Source organism: Echinops telfairi, unplaced genomic scaffold (genome assembly GCF_000313985.2).
Source record: "Echinops telfairi isolate 266 unplaced genomic scaffold, ASM31398v2 ScPeMD7_5592;HRSCAF=6446, whole genome shotgun sequence".
Lineage (NCBI taxonomy): Eukaryota > Metazoa > Chordata > Mammalia > Afrosoricida > Tenrecidae > Echinops > Echinops telfairi.
The window spans coordinates 25217019-25234001 of record NW_022109491.1 but is presented as its reverse complement, the minus strand read 5'-3'; the positions used below and the strand labels follow the sequence as shown (position 1 = coordinate 25234001).

Sequence of the window (16983 nt, the reverse complement as noted above, 5' to 3'; positions counted from 1 at the left end):
CAGCACGTTTGGTCAGGTGGAAGAGGGCACGAAAAGAGGAGTCGCCACAGTGGCTGCGTCAGTGGCTCGGGCACAGGAACAATTACGAGGATGGCCCACGACCGGGCAGCCTTTCGTTCTGCTGTGCAGAGGGTGGCTATGGGTCGGAGCCGACTCGATGGCACCCAACAACAACAACATGATCCCTGCAGGAGAAAGACAGGACTTTCTACTTTGGTAAAAAGTTACAGTCTCGGAAACCCACGGGGACAGTTCCATGCTGCCTTGCAGGGTGGCTGTGGGTCGGCAGTGCGCTCGCACTCCCAGTTGGAGCGGTTGGTGGTGTCATCAGGCACCACCTCGTTCTGGTCTCAGCTGAGTGGCAGCCGTGCTTCCTGTGGCCCATTCGCCCTCTGGACCAGTGGTTGCCTTCAGCCTTTGGTTTTCTTCACGGAGCTTTGCTCCAGAGGATAGGGACCAAGCCTTGTTAATTAGGGATACGTTTTGGAAAGAAGCAGAGTTTATGTAATAGTTGTAAGCTAACAGTTATGCATTTTGTAGCATTTTATAATGCTACTGACCTGATCTTCAAAACTCCACTTTGCTACCTCCACATTGGCTATTATGGAGTGGCTGAACTTCTCTGTTTTTCTCACTTGTCAAGTGGTGATGATGCTGTCTACCTTTTCTGTTGTGAATGCAGTGTACATGAGATGATTCAGTGAAGTGCCTGGTTAGGTGCTTGGGCTGTAATAGATCGTATTTGGAAGTTATTATTATCCTTGAATGTGTCACGGTATTTTTATTCAAATATCTCTTTTTAAATAAAAGTGAGTGGCAGTGTGTTGTATAATGGATAAGAGTGTGTGTCGGGCCAAACTAGACCCTCTGGGTTCAAATACTGACTCTTCTTCTTAGCTGTGTGATCATGGACAAGGAGTACATCTGCCTGGGCTTCTGTTTCCTCATCTGAACGAGGATGATCACAGTACCTCCTTTGTTAGGGTCATTTGGAGGACATAGTTTATGTTTATAACACTGTGGATAGTGTCTGGCATTTAGTAAGTACACAGTCATTAGCTGTTATTTTGAACTTTTCTCTCTAAATTTTTATACATAGGTATATTAAGATAAGGAGTAACTTTTGTTTCTATGCAGAAATGTTTTTAAAAAAAGAGTTTGGAACATTTGGATGAGTGAAGTTAGTAGCCAATTAACAGACCGTGGGAATAGGAAGCATATTTCTAAAAATCCTGAGGTTTGACCATTATTGGTGGACTATCAAGAATATTGCATAAACATTCAAGAAAGCCTTGTGTTTTTTCCTGGGCTGCAAATACTGGCTTTAAGGGAAGTAAATATTGCTTCACTAGTTTCTGAAGTTGGAGAAGGTAAGCATTTAAGTGATAAGCCCTATTCAAAGAGTAGAAAAGCTGCTCTAGCAAAGTCTCCCTCCAGCCCAGACCTCTCCGTTCTTCTCAGACTCAACTGCTGTTAACACTTGGTGTCTTCCTTCTGCATATGGCACCCTTACTTCGTCTTGTTACAGGAGAGGGAGTGGGCTCTTTCTGCATTCCACTCTTCTCCCTTAGTAGACTGGGAGTTCATTCTGTGTATATCACATATGTACGATGATCTATTCAAGTAATTTGACGTTTCATTATGCAGCTGTGGCATGATTTATTCAACAACTGTCACCCATTGGTGAGATACGGGGTTGCAGGGTTGGTTGGTTTTTTGTTCTGACTTTTATGAATCATGACACGGAGAACTTGTACATAGGTACTTATCTGTAAGGTAAGCCTCCACCTATGGCACGACAGAGGCAAGGGGAAAATGCTCATTGCCTTCCATAGAGGCTAACAATGTAGCTTCATAGTTTCAAAAAGGATGTGTCTGCCAGGAGGGTAAGCTTGAATAATTCCTGTGGTGCTCTGCCCCCCACTGAACTGGTGAGATCATGGTTCTTAGGAGGCTAAGTGCACTTGCTTTGGCTTCCATTTCTGTCCCTTCCCTCCCCCACCCTTAGCTGTCTTCAAGACAGCCCTGCCTGGGAAGTGTTCCCAGTGGCCTGGGTTAGACGGTAAGATCGTGGGAATCCAAGATTTCCCATGCCTTCTCTCAGTTGTGTACTTTTTTTTGTTGTTGTCATTTTTATGTTTTTCTGTTCTTTTGTTTTTTTTAATCGTTTTTATTAGGGGCTCATACAACTCTTATCACAATCCATACATACATCAATTGTGTAAAGCACATTTGTACATTCATTGCCCTCATTTTTCCCCTCCCTTCCCGCTGCCCCCTCCCTCATGAACCCATGATAATTTATAAATTATTATTTTGTCTTATCTTGTCCTGTCCGACGTCTCCCTTCACCCACTTATCTGTTGTCTGCCCCCCGGGGAGGAGGTCACATGTAGATTCTTAAGAGCAGGATCACTTCTTTCTGGTAACAAGGGACTTTTAACCACAGTCAGTCATTGAGAGATCTTCGCCAGGCAGAGGAGGGAGGGAAAGTTATCAGTTGGGGTCAAATGGAAGTGATGGTAATAGTAGTGGGTCCCACAGCAATGAATACCTTCTCGTTGATTTCCTGAGAAGTAGATCAGGAGGGAAGGAGCCCTGGAGGGGCTCAGCCGCAAACGAATAGCTTGGTGCTTTGAACTCACCAGTGGCTTTGTGGGAGAAAAGGCCTGGTGATTTCCCCATCAAAATGTATAGCCTCAAAAAGCCTAAGGAGTAGCCCTGTTCTGTCCGGTGGATGACTGTGAATCAGGCGCCCCATGGCACAACCCCCACCACCACAGCAGGTAGGGGGCGAGAGTGACTTGTCCATTGTCTAGAGACTTCTTTGCTCTAGGTGAGATGGTTTTTAGCTGTAAGTGACAAAAGTAATGCTTAACTGAAAAAGTTACAAAGATTGGCCTCTCAGTGTCAATGAAATACTGTTATAACGAGTGTTTCTAGGCATCATCAGGCCTAGCAGTTCCACCAAGAAGCTAATGAAATGTTGGCCCGGCCCGTGAGCAGCAATGTAGACTGAGTATATCTAATCCCGTGAATATAGATAGTGGAGGAGGAGCCCTGGTAGCCCAGTGGTTAAACACTTGGCCACTAATGGAAAAGTCAGTGGCATGAACCCTGCAGCCACCCTGTGGGAGAAAGACGTGGCAGTCCCCGTCCGTGAAGATTTCCAGTCTGCTTTGCCCTGCATGATCACTGTGGGTTGGAAGTGACTTGCTAGCACAGAACCTGAGCCCTGAGAACTGTTCATGTTGGAGAGGATTGGGGACGAGCTCTGGAGGTGACGGTGTCGCCTCCTGAGGGACATTTTCACAGTATGTCTCAGACATTTATGGAAATTGTGCTATAAGGGTTTTCTTTGCAGGAGTGCCTTTAAAATGGAAATATTGGGAAAAGCCTAAAAATGGGCAATAAGAAAATTAAGAAGCAACCATTAGTCGATGACTGTGGTATGTTTACTGGCATGGAAAAATACTTAACACGTGAAGCAGATTTAAAATCTTGTCAACGATCTATTTTGTAAGATAAAATAATAGTTTGTATATATGAGAGAGATTGGCTGGAATTGCATGGTGTTATGGATTATTTTTGTTTGTTTTATAAAAGCTTATAACTTGATTATTTTTTAATCGCCATGCACTTTTGAATGTTTTTTAAAGTATTTTTTAAAGTACTATTTTTAATAAATGCATATGCATTTATTACTTGTATCTATTTCCCTTCCCAGATACAGAATGCTTTAAAGTGACTGCCAGTCCCTGAATGAAGACAAATGGCTCACAGGAGTTGTTTGGCAAATAATTTGTCAGTGAACCACTGGCCTTTGTGGCTGTTATTTTTCAAACTACTTCCCACTATTTTATTCACCACATAAGGCTGGAAGGACTTGTAATCCAAACCGGTTTCTCTAAGGCAGGGAGCAAACCCTTGCTCAAAGGCGTAGGACTTGCCTGTATCTTTGATGTTTTACTGTTCTGTTTGTTGTACCATGTTGTGTGCATAAGTCATTCTCTTAATGCTTAGGAGTGGTGCTTTTATGGAAACATTCATATGGAAAGAGCACATACTTGTTAGAAAATGTATTGAACACCTTATACTTAAGGTAAGGTCACAAGCACCTGGCTGGCTGAGATGTCCTGGAGTTAAAGACCAATCTTTAACTGTAAGACCTTTAGAGTCTACTAAGAGAGAAACCGTTGTTCGTCGAGCAACTTGGATTTGAACTCTGCGGGTCTGCTTAGACTTGGATTTTAAAAAAGAAAACAGGCAAAAAGCCCCACCATGTTCATCTCCCTAGTGCATTGCAGATCGCAGTCAGCCGTCCTCTCCCATGGTTCTCGTGCTTTTCCCATCGTGCTTGTGCAGCACGATGCACCTTGGAGCCTGGGGCCCACGCAGAGAACCCCAGGGATGCTGCAAGTCGCCCGGAAACAAAAACCATGGCAAGGCGAGAACAAGTTGAAGAGCTTGGCTTGTCCCGTAGGCTGTGTTCTACAGCTGTGGGTTTTTTGTCATTTCAAGTTAAATGAATCCAGCGGAAGGACCACTGTTTTTGTTTGTTTGTTTTTAAGGGAATCTGTGAAGTGGTTGCTGCTGCCACACCAGCAGGTGCAAAAACGGCATTTTTGGCAAAATATCTTTCTCATATTGAAAATAAAGCTTTTCTGTAGGTACAGCATATACGACATATACCAAGTGTGTTTCAATAGGCTGTTGGTGTTATTGGTAAGGTTTCTGATCAACAGTAAAACAAACAAACGAACCAAACTCACTGCCGCCATGTGGCTGTTGAAGCATAGTGACCCCATTAGATAGTGTAGAACTGCCCCTGTGAGTTTTCTGAGACATAGAAAACCTCATCTTTCTCCCTTGATGCAGCTGCTGGTTTTGAATTGAAGACCTTGCAGTTAGCAGCCCATATGACTTTGGAGTCAAAAGGTTTATGCATCCTTTTTGGCTGTGCAGAACCATTAGAGCCTGACCCTCCTCCGTGACCTCATTGTTCAAGGGTTAATTGCGTTTGCATACTAACTAATACATGAAAAGGGCTGGCTAGGGTTACCCTGGAGATAGAAACCAAGCACTGACTTCAGAGAGGCAACAATTCTGTCCGATGGGTAGAAATTGGGTAAGTGCTTAGAGACATTTAAATTGAACTTTGAACAGTTAATAAGATTTTGGCTGGCGAGTATCAAAGTTAATGGTGTGGGGACAAAAAACTAATAGTGTTTTTCAGGAATTAGGTATTTGAGCAAAGCCTTTTAATTGGGTGGGAGAGAGGCTTGCAATAAGGAAGCAGTTGATTGGACTGAAGAAATGAGGACTGTAAAATACAATCTAGCACAGTGCCTTGCCAGGTACAAGCACTGCTTAGACTTTCCACTTTCCTCGTTCCTCGTTCCAGACACACAGCTTTCTCTAGCTCCAGAGCTATCTGTCAGATGGGCTCCCTCCCTGAAAAGTTAACTTTTAGATTGATTTGACGGAGTAGGCATCTATTCGAGGCAATCCTCAAACTTACAAATGTGGTAGGAACACTAAAGTAACTGCTGAGGAGGCGTGCAGGGTCTCCAATTAATGTGTAACCAGGTGTCCAAACCATTTCTTTCCTCAGAAGGTGACCTGTTCAGAAAATCCTGGGGAAAACCTGCGGCTCCGTGTCAAGCAGGGGACAATGTCTCAAGTCACCACCGCTTATTCCTTTGACGCACCCACAGACTACATCAATTTCACCTCATTGAATGACGAGGAGGATAACGAAAATGTCGATTCCTGGTTTGGTAAGTGTGCTTCCTCTGGCTGTTGTAAGAGTAGTGGCCGGGAAGGGCTGGGGCTGAGTATATTTCAAAAATAGAAACGGCTTCAAGAAAACAACTGAAATAGCCGCTCCTGTCTGGATCTAGGTACGTCGTCATCTGTGAGATGATGAAATCATTGCAATGCATAGTATTTGGGGAATGAGCTAGCCAGACAAGCCAATGTCATTGACTTTCGAAGCCCTCCTTGTGCTTCGGGTGAACATTCGCAGAGCAAATTCGTTTCTCTCTTGACAATGGAGAGACACGTTTGGTTTTGTCCCACTGGGGGCAGTCCCCTTCGTGTGGCAACGCTCCTCCCACACCCTGTGCCTCTTCCCTGCTCCTTCCTGTCTTCTGAAGAGCCCCTTCCACCAAATCAGTGCTATTTTGCAGTTAATTCAAAATAACAAATAAGTTTGACTTTGGGACATATGGCCGAATCCAGATGAAACCTTGTTAACTGACTGCAGGACTCAGACATATCTGTAGTGATAGGCCCCCCCAGCCCCCCCCTGAAGCGCACTGTATCACAAAAGTATCACAAGCAAGGGGTTGGCATCAACAGAACCCACAGATCTGACGCAGATGTCCCAGTTTTACTTGTACTCAGTTTTGTGTATTAAATTCTATACAACTTTATCATCCGTGTAGCTTTGTGTATCCACCACCATCAAGGTGCGGAAAGTTCTAGCATCACAGAGATCCTTCGTGTTGCCTGACACCTACCTCCTCCTTGCCACCACCATTCAATTTACTTTTTTTCCCCCTGTAGTGTTTTTTCTGGTTTGAGTGAAAATGTACAGAACAATTAGTTTTCCATTCGCATTCAACAGCTCATCCATGTTTCCTGACATTAGCTGCAATCTCCCCACCGCCGCAGGGAAAGAGCACTCTTTCCACTTCCTCCTCCGGTGCTCCCCGTTTTCATTTGTGCATCTCTCCTGCAGAATTCCGAACTTGGATTTGGGGCCAGTGCTGCCCTCCTGCTCTGGGGCACACATTTCTCTTGGCAGTTGTTCACTTTTGAGGCCTGTCGTCGTTTGGCTGAAAGGTGATCTGAAATGGGTTCATTTTAGAATGGAGGCATTTTGGTCCTCAGAGCCCAGTCTTCAAATGGATAGGATTGCCTGATAATGGATCGTTGCTGGGACTCCAACCCAGCAACCAGGCCAACAAACAAGGACTCCGCTAGGGCTGCTGTGCTTTGCAGTGCTCCGTGAGCCTGGCGGTAATGTCCGGCTCGGGGTTGCTAGGGTCTCTTCATTGTATTCTTTCAAAGTGAAATATTAATACAATAACACTGTTAAATACAGTTTGGGAGAGAAAACAAACACGTTTTCTCCCGCCAAATCCCCTTAGTAGTACTCTATTACTTTTGGACCATCTTCCACAGAGTCTTGGTGGCACAGAGGTTAAAGTGCCTTGCTGCAAACCATAAGATCAGTGGTTTGAACCCACCCAGCCATAGCCCTGCCACTGGAGAAAGCTGTCTGCTTCCATAAAGACTTCTGGCCTTGGAAACCCTCTGGGACAGTTCTCCTCTCATCCAGCCTATGAGTCTGAATCCAACCAATCGCACTTTGTTAAACAGTCGCAATGAGTACACAGAGTAGCTACTGCTGGGCTTTCCTGCATTCCTGACCCTTCAGATCTGTCACTGGTTTGGACTGACTTTGGGATACAGAAGAACCTTAGATAAAATTCTTAAGAGACCCAGAAGAACTAGATGGAGTCTGGCTACTACTATTGACCCTTCTGACCAGAGATAAAATAGAAATCACAGTTAGAGTAGGAGGAAAACAACGAGGACCAACTTCATGAAGAAGACCAGACTTAGTAGGAGGAAAACAACGAGGACCAACTTCATGAAGAAGACCAGACTTACTGGAGAGACACTGCTGCCAGAGGTTTCCTGTTAGCCAAATATGTGCTTAAACCATCAATATCCAAGACCAAGTGATAGCCTTTTACACCAAAGACAAGGAGGAGCAGGGAAACCGGGAGGAGGGAGGCGGAGCCAAGGGGCTAGAAACAGAGCCCTGCTAAATTATGGGGATTATAACCAGTGCCACAGACAAATTGAGAGGGACTTGTTGAAGGGGAATCCCAGTTGCTGTCACTTAAACACAATAAAATACTGGAAAAGAAAAAAAGATTCCTAGCTCTGTTCCACCCGTACATATATGACACTCCCTTCCACCACCCCACTTGACCAAGCCTCCCTCTCAGATGCCCCTTGAAAGCCCTGCTGATGCTGGTGGCTACAGTTTGTTTAGGAGGAACATGATGTGTTTAAAAGAGGCCAGTGGAAGCTTGTGGGGCCTTCAAATGTGTATCAAGTACAGATAAGGAGCTAGTCTTTTTCTGTACCACATTGTTTGGTGTTGCCAGTTGCCAGTGCTGTAGCGATAGTCTTGACAGGGTCTGTTTCTGATGCCCAACAGCAGGTGCCCTTTCCCTTTCGCTGTCTGGACCTTGAGTTCCCTGTGCTCCAGTCAAGTGCGTTGAAAGTGTACTGGCGGGGGCTCTCGGCCTCATGTGCAGGCCCCGGCTCTGATTGATTTGCTGCCTTGCTGCTTGTTTGGACAGTGACGGTCTTACCTTTTCACAGAGGAGAAGGCCAATTTGGAGAACCAGTTCCTTGGGAAGAATGGAGCAGGACTCTTCCAGGGTAGGACTCCTCTGAGGAAGGCTATTCGACAGCAAGCCATCGTCACCCCTCTCAGACCAGGTGAGAAAGAGCATCTGAGAACCAAGCTCTGGGGCAGAATGGTGGACCCCAGGGTGTTAGGAGCTGGAAGGACTTGGAGAAATTGCCCCTTGGCTCGGCAGTAAATTGGGCTGATTCGTTTTATGATAAATGTGAAACTAATAATGTGCTACTACACCTTTTAAAGGCAAACAAAAAACCTTTTGGAATTTAAGTTTGCATAGAACCTTATTGCCAGATACTTAACTGTTGTGCAAGAATTATTTGTTACTAAGTCTGCAGAATACTGTCTGAGATGTAACTTACATATCTTATAGCCCACACACTAAATTATGCATGCCCTTGGCTGTTAGTATATTCAGGGAGTTGTGGAGTTGTCGCCACTGTCTATTTTAGAACATTTGAAAATTATTCTTACCGGTCGATCAGAAATGGGCCTCAATTACAGATGAACCAGAGGGCTCATATCAGCAAAATATCTGTATTTTTCGTGGGCTTGCCTAATTTGTGCATGGTAAGCTGCTAGACTGACTTCCAAATGATGAAGGAGTCCAGGTTGTGCCTCTTGAATTTGGAATCTGCATAAGGACCTGGAACAGGCTTTCTTGCCTGGGGGTTAGATCTGGGGGGTGTTTTAGCTGACAGGCTTGGAACCTCAGCCTGTGCCTTAGTACTGGATCTTTAGGTGAATGTCATGACTTTTTTAGACGAGCAAGGTCTCTCTTGCTGTGATGGTCTTTGTGGCCTTGAATCAAACTGGGCTGTCCCCATCCGGTAACTTGCAGCCTCAAACCGCAGGTAGCTCCAAAGCGTACTTGCTGGGCCCATATCTGGTCGAGGCCATGCGTGTGACTTATAGGTACCTCTCAGAGTCTTTGTGCTCTGTGCTTGTTTTGTTCTCATTGCAAACACCAAACTCGCTGCAATTGAATCGCTTCCTTCCGTCTGCCTGAATGCCCCTACCCTACTCACCCACCATTCAACTCAAGGTGTTTTCCTCCCATAATTGATTCCAGAGCACAGTTCTGAGCGCTATGCAAATGTCCATTTCCCATCCTGTTGCTAGTACATAGGACTACAGATTTTATATATTGCCTTGTATCCCACAACCTTCTAAACACATGCACAGTAGTTCCTGTACATCCCATGAAATTTCTACATAAATGATTGTGTCATCTGCAAATATGCCTTTTATTTCTGCTTCGTACGTATTGCCCTGGGTAGAGGGCAACTGCCTGTATGATGTTGACTAGGCATGGGGAGAGAGACTCGTGATCTTAGGGCAAAAGCACTTGGGCTTTCATTGTAGGGTTTCATAGACGCCCTTATCAGACTGAGGGTGTCCTGTTCCTGGTCACTTGATCAGCAGTGGATGGACATTGAATTTTGTCAAAATACTCTTCCTGCATTTATTGAGACGGTCATAACATTTGATTTTTTGTTTGGGGTTTTTCCTTACTCTGTCTGTGGATATGGTGAATTGCCCAGATTTTTCTTTGTCAGGTCAACCTTGCATTTCTGGGATGCATGCCAATTGGTCATGATGTATTTTTCTTTTGATATCCTGCTAGATTCAGTTTGCTAAATATTTGTTAAAGAACTTTTGCATCTGTGTTAATGAAGGAGATTGGTCTGTGGCCTTCTTGTGGGGTATGTGTGTGTGTGTGTGCGCACGCACCTTTGAACCATTTTTTAGAGGACAGTTCGGTGACATTAAGTACATTCGCAATGTTTTAACAGTTACCACTGTCTGTTTCCAAAACGATGTCATCACTCTACACAGGAGGACAGTACTCTTCAGCAATGACTCCCCATTCTCTCGCCCCTTTTAGCTCCGAGAACTGTGATCACCTTGTGTTGCTATCACTTGCCTATTCCAGAGCGTTCATCACAGCAGCACCAGAGCTGTTTGGTCTGATTATCAGGGTAATGCAGGCCTCAGAGAAGGAGTTGTGAAGCAGTCTTTGCTCTTCGGTTTTCTGCAAGCCTTTTGCAACAGACCGTGTGGAAGAGGACATACTGAGTCTGATCTCTGGCTTCCCTGTTGCCATGAGGCTGGGTTCAGGCAAGCCTCCTAGTCCATCCTTCTTTCCTACTCTCACACGCCATGCTTCGTCTTTGTCGGGTCAGTAATTCATTGCAACGGCCCCACAGAACTCACAGAACAATCATCATAATTACGGAGGTTTATTAGGGAAATTAATAGGTTACCAAAGGTAGGCTCAGCAAGCAGTAAGGATATAGGCATTGTCTCTCTCTGGTTCTCAGCCTCTCAGCCACACAGTCTCTTGGCTTTTGCCTTCATGGTCCAGGAAGTCAGCTCACCTTCACTCTGTCCCACAGTAACATAGTCTTGGGCAAGATCAGGAGAAGGTACCACATAGGCTTGTGCTGCTCCTGTGAGTCTCCAGGTCTCCACCTGGATGCATTTGGTCTCCGCTCTTACCACATCAAAGTTTGGGCATCATCAGGGGACTCAAATGGTTCTTTGAGTTTGGGGAACAAAAAAGTTGTAAGGGGCAAGAGCAGGCTGTAGGGTAGATGAAATAAGGTTTCCCGGTGGAACTTCTAGGACAACCATTGCTCCTCTTGAAGAATGAACAGGTGCATTGTTGTGATGGGGAAAAACAATTCCGCAGCGCAACTTTCAACCTTCCTATAAGCCCCCATGGGTCGCCCTGTGGCCTTTGAGAAAATCTATCAAGATTGTTCCTTTGGAATCCTCAAAAACGTGTCATAACTTTCTGAGGCAACCTCTCTGCGGTGTGTTTAAATGGCCCGGCAGATCCGACGGCCTTGATTGGATGTTTGTGGAGGCACCGTAGCGAGACAAGTGTATCCCAGCCATCTGTTGAGACATGTCTCAACACATTTTGTTTGGAATAGACCCATAGCAGCAGCACTTTCTGACTTACCCTTGTACATCGAGGGGGTTTTTCTTCAATATTCTGAAGGCGTGGTCTTTTTCTTGTCTTCTGTTTGTTTGTGCTGTTGAGAAATCCAGTGTTTGTTTTGATTCTTGAAACGTCTTAGGTAATTTATTTTTCTCTAGAAAAGTTCCTAATTTTCCTTGATTGTGTTCTGAAATGACATGCATTTCAGTTTGGGATGTTTCTTGAGTGGTGCTTGTTTTCTGAAGTGGCACCTTAGGCTGGCAAATTGGCAGCTTAATTTCTGCTCCAGCCCGAATATCTTTAACAGGGATTTCTGCATACGATTTCACTAGGACTAAGGGCATATGTGAATATTTGTGTATCTGCAGCACCTACACACACATACTATGGGACCTCTCAAAGGAGCTTTAGGGTCAGTGGTCAAAGTGCTCAGCTGCTGACTGAGAGGCTGGTTGTCCGACCTACTAGATGCTCCATGGGAGAAAGAGGAGGCAGTGTGCTTCTGGAAAGGTTTGCAACCTTGGAAACCCTATTGGGCAGTTCTGCTCTGCTCTATAGGATCTCTGTAATGCTGGAGTTGGGGTGCTCACCACAAGGTCAGTAGGTCAAAGCCATCAGCTGCTCCCCTGGAGTAAGATAAGGCTTTCTACTCCCTTAAAGAGTTGCAGTATGGGAAACCCACAGGGGCCGCTCTGCCACGTCCTACAGCGTCACTGTGAGTTGAAATCGATTTAACGGCAGAGTGTATTAATTTGAATCAACTTAATGGCGACAGGTTTGCTTTTAGATAAATATTTACAGGTGGAGTGGTTTGTGCTCAACTGCTGGCTTATAGGTTGGCGGTTCAAACCTGCTCAGTAAGAAAGAAAAGACCTGGCAATATGCTGACATTAAGATTATAGCCAAGAAAACCGTATGGAGCCGTTTAACTCAATCACACGGGGTTTCTGTAAGTTTGTATCAACTCAACCCAAAGTAATTAACAATAAATAACAGGCACACATGTATGTATATACGTGTATGTGTGTTTTAAATGTACAATTCTCGATTAAGTCATACATACATGTCTCCCATCTCTACTCATACCTTTGGGGTTTGAGTGCTAACTTGTGTTTGGTCTTCCGCAGTTGACAATACTTATTACAAAGAGGCAGAAAAAGAGAATCACTTGGAACAATCCACTCCATTAAATGCTTGCTCTTCTCTGGAAGTAGGGAGGACCACCTCCCAAAGTACCCGGGCCTGTCCTCAGAGGTAAGACGGGGGTGTGGTAAATAATTGTGAATGAGTGATTACTGGACAGGGCAGCTATTTTATGGCTCCTACTGTAACCGACTTTGTTACTTTATTTAACCTCCATAACAACCTATCAGTTATATGTAACATGCATAATTTAGTGATGAGCGACCACAGGGACTACGTTACTTGTCCACAGTAAGTTGACCAGACTCTTTCCATCCCTTGCGGTCCCTGCCTCTCCCTTCCTTCTCATCGTTACCTCTGGGCTGATGACGCCCTTTTGATCTCATAAGATGACTGTTCTAAGAAGCACGTGTTGCACATTGTTTTCTAGGCTCATCTATTACTCAGGTGAAAGGTAGCCTCTCAGAGTGACTTCAGGTCTCACTTTTTCAACCCCAGACTGTTAGTTTTTCCAGTTAGCAGAAACTGGCAGTTTGTCTAATGAAGGAGCAGTTTAAATCAAGATGCTAGTTGTTTTAGCATCGGCATCAAAGCTGGCAGCCATATTGCCGATCTCAGTCCCATGTTACATGGGTGTTTTAACGTGGCAGTGATCTTGGCTTCCTCCAGTCTCTATTTGTCCAGTATGTTTTTTGTTTTTTTTTATTTTTCTCCAGTTCAAACCAGAACCTTTTCATGTGTTCCTAGTTAGAATGGTCATTAGTGGTAGCCCATTCAGACTTCTTTTTCTATAAACTAAAAAAAAAAAAAAAATCATTTACAATAAACATGATCTGATTCCCGTGAGGATGCCAAAATTACTATTTTGCCTTGGTCGAAGTTAAAGAGTGTAGAATTCTTCTGAAAAGGGATAGAAGGTGGTTGTGTAAAGCCCTAGGTCAGTCCTTAACTTGTGGGTTGTGACCCCTTTGGGGGGGTTGAACGACTCTTTCACAGGGGTCGCCCGGCTCATAACAGTAGCAAAATTACAGTTATGAGGTAGCAACGAAAATAATTTTATGGTTGGGGTGGGGGGCACCACCACGAGAGGAACCTATATTAAAGGGTCGTGGCATTAGGAAGGTTGAAAACCATTGCCCTAGGTGGAGAAGAAGTCAAACCAGCAGCTTCACATTTTGATAGTTTTGTGTAATAAATGTTTCTATGATTCTTGTAGGGATACTGTGTTAGGCCAGGTGGACTAGAAAATCAAATTCTGTGACAGTCATCTATGTGTAAGAAAGAGCTTTCTATCAAGAAGTCATTATATATCAAGAAAAAACATACCAGCACAGTCCAACTCAAGTCCATATGTCCCATATTAGTTCTTAAGTCCGATGCAAGTAAGTCCACAGGTCCTCGTCAGACTTAGGAAGCCACATGCAGTGATGCAGAATGCAGGAACATCACTGGCTGGTGGGTGCAGAGTCCCGTGGATCCAATGGTGGACTCGACAGCAAGAAAGTGAAGACGGTGGGGGAGGGGGTGTTCACAGGCCCCTCCTTAAGAGAAGATCATGCCCACAGGGAGGCACCATCAGGCTGTAACCTGATTGACAGGCTAGACTCCACCCCTACACTTTTATCTATTCAAGTTGACATAAAATTATGGAACTACCACAAATATTTTCTGAATTACCTGGTATACCTGGGCCTGGGATTGCTGGTCATGTGGTGTAGTTCTGTTTCTAGCTTGTTGAAGAAGTGCCACACCAGTTTCCCAGAGTGATTTTAGAATTTTTGTTTGTTTGTTTGAGGTTTTAGAATTTTTTGTAATCCCGCCAGCGGGATAGTGAGTCCCCTGCAGCTTTTTGTTCTTCTCTGTTTCCGATCGATGCCATTTTTGCAGGGATAAGGTGGTACTGCATTCTTCAGTCCACTCTTAACAAATGCCTTTCTGTTTTTTTTACAGGTGACCTCTTTCTTTTAACTCTGTGTTAGTAGACTAGAGAAACAAATTCAGGGAGACTCGTGTGTATAAGAGAGAGCTTTAAGTCAAAGAGCAATTGTATATCAAGAAAACATCCCAGCCCAGTCCAGATTAAGTCCTTAAGTTCGATATTAGCCCATATGTCCTATACTAGCCCATAAATTATTCTTCAGACTCATGCAACACATGCAATGACGCTGAGTATAGGAAGATCACAGGCCAGTGGGTGGAAAGTCTTGTGGATCCAGTGGCGGTATAAGCATCTTAGTGCCAGTGTGGGTCTCCACATGGCTCCTACAGCTCCAGGGCTCTGGCTCTATCAGTGCAGCTCCATGTGGTTTGTCACCAGGAATGTCTCACGGGGAGCGAGTCTGTGCCCCACCTTCAGTGAGCTATTTATCTCTTTAGCACCTCCAAATGAGGTTATCAAACTGCAACCTGATTGACAGGCTAAATTCCACCTCTTCGCTCTTAATAGTCTTAAGTTGACAACATTATGTAACTACCACAACTACTAATAGGAAAGTATTTTTATTTGGAAGATAAGAAATTGGGAGTTTGTATCAAAATCTAAGAGAGTGGGTTGAAGAATAATTGATAGAAGATTGACTATCAGTTAACTTTTTAAGCTGATTGATGAGTATATCGAAGTTCACTATATTATTCTTTGTTTTCAAATATATTTGAAACACTCTGTGCTATTTAGATGTTCTAGTACTTACACTTGAGCTGCTAACCACTAAGCCAGCAAGCAGTTCCGTATCATCCGCAGCTCCGAGGGAGACAGATGAGACGTTCGACTCCCATACAGAGATGCAGTCTCAGAAGCCCACAGGGGCAGTTCCACCCTGCCCTATCGGCTCGTCGTGAGTCAGCGTTGACTCGATGGCAGTGCAATAGCATGAACATTTGTATACACAAAATGTCTATAGTGTCTAAGACTTTACACAGCAAGCATCGAGGGAAATGGAGCACCATCAAATAAACGATCAGGGAAAGAGGTTATTCCTGTGAAACTCAGTAGTCGCTGCCGCCAGTGTTCTCTTCGTTAGCCTAGGTGGTGAGTTCATGAGACTCCTCTCATAGCGACTTATTTTGGTTGTGCACACTTTTTGGTATGTGCCTTAGTTGTAGAAATGGAGCAAGGAAGAGCTGGTAGCTAAAAGGAAGAGACTAAGAGCCTGAGCTTTTATTCCAGTTTGTAGGAGACGTGCCCTCTAGTTCCCAGGCCGAGAGTAACTAGCTTTGTCACAGGAAACGACGTGACTGTTACCTGGTAAGGAAGGGCGATTGCTCTTGCTTGAGGCCCGTGCATGCAACCAGTGTCATGGGGCACCAGCGTTTTATGGGTGAATTTTTAAAAGTCTTAGGAGAAGATGAGATTTTTAGAGGGAAATCCCACCCCCCTACGTTTCCCATAGTCCTCTGCAGTTTGACACACCTGTACATATCTGAGCTGTTTGTGTGTGTCTTGGGTTGATGCGTTTATTACTGACACAGTTGTCAATTCCTCTGCCATAGGAGATCTCCCCGGCTCTCTGCTCAGAAGGATGCGGAGCAGAAGCACCGTGTCAAACTGAATGCCAAGCGGTGTGCCACTTCTGTTGTCACGAATGAAATTCCACCCTCCAAAAAAATGAAAGTGTAAGTAACTACAGCTTCTGTCCGTTGGCATAGGTTGGAGCCTGGTTGGAGCTTGCTCTTGCCTCTATCAGTTCAGTATAGATTTTGCTGCAAGTAGCAGCCTCTACACTGCTGTGTAGAAAACAGCAGTGATTACTGTGCTTCACAGAAGTCTGAGAAGCAGTTCACTGCTGGCTTTGCTTGAGTCACTGAGCGACGTCAGGCTTCGTGTCAGTATGAATCTGCCCCTTCCCATCACTGTTGCTCCAGACCCTGCGGAGCGCATTCCGTAGCTTTTCCCTGTGCTTGGTTACCTCCTGGTCACGAGTTGGCTTCTGTGTCTCTTCAGTATCACCTCCACGTTTTAGGGAAGAGGACGGGCAGGGACCTATATCAAGGGAATGAAATCTTTTCCAGAACTCTTAAGAGATGTATTATACCTTCGCATGCCCAAATTCTCCCTGAGCTCCCCTCGTGTGTGCTGTCGTTTGGGCTGTGGGGGTGGCTCTGACTCGTAGCCAACCACGGCCTGGTGCTCTGCCTTCCTCACAGTTGTTCTTACGTTTGAGCCCATGATGCAGCCCCTGGATCAGTCCGTCTTGTTGAAGGTCGGACCTTCCTTGTATAGAGGCTACAGTTTTTCAGCTCAGTACATTGTTGCCCCACCCCCACCCCCAAAAAGAAAAAGATTCTGTTAAGAAAGGAGGTGGACTTTCCTCTAGTTCCTAAATGTTTCCTCCCCGCTCCCACTACCATGACTCGAATTCAAACTTGCAAGTCTGGCTAGACCAGAAGATGTACACGGGTACAGATAGGAACTGAAAATACAGGGAATCTAGGACGGATG

General features: G+C 44.9%; 1 protein-coding gene across 2 annotated transcripts in view; it reads left to right on the top strand.

Moving 5' to 3' along the window:
• Window positions 1–16983, top strand: part of TPX2 (TPX2 microtubule nucleation factor) — a 48698-nt gene that overhangs the window by 9326 nt on the left and 22389 nt on the right. For both annotated transcript variants that reach the window (XM_045295288.1, XM_045295287.1), the window contains exons 3-6: window positions 5615–5780; window positions 8410–8529; window positions 12530–12656; window positions 16035–16157. In XM_045295288.1, the coding sequence (XP_045151223.1) occupies window positions 5675–5780; window positions 8410–8529; window positions 12530–12656; window positions 16035–16157 (476 nt within the window). In that variant the 5' untranslated portion in view covers window positions 5615–5674. The remainder of the gene's footprint in view (window positions 1–5614; window positions 5781–8409; window positions 8530–12529; window positions 12657–16034; window positions 16158–16983) is intronic.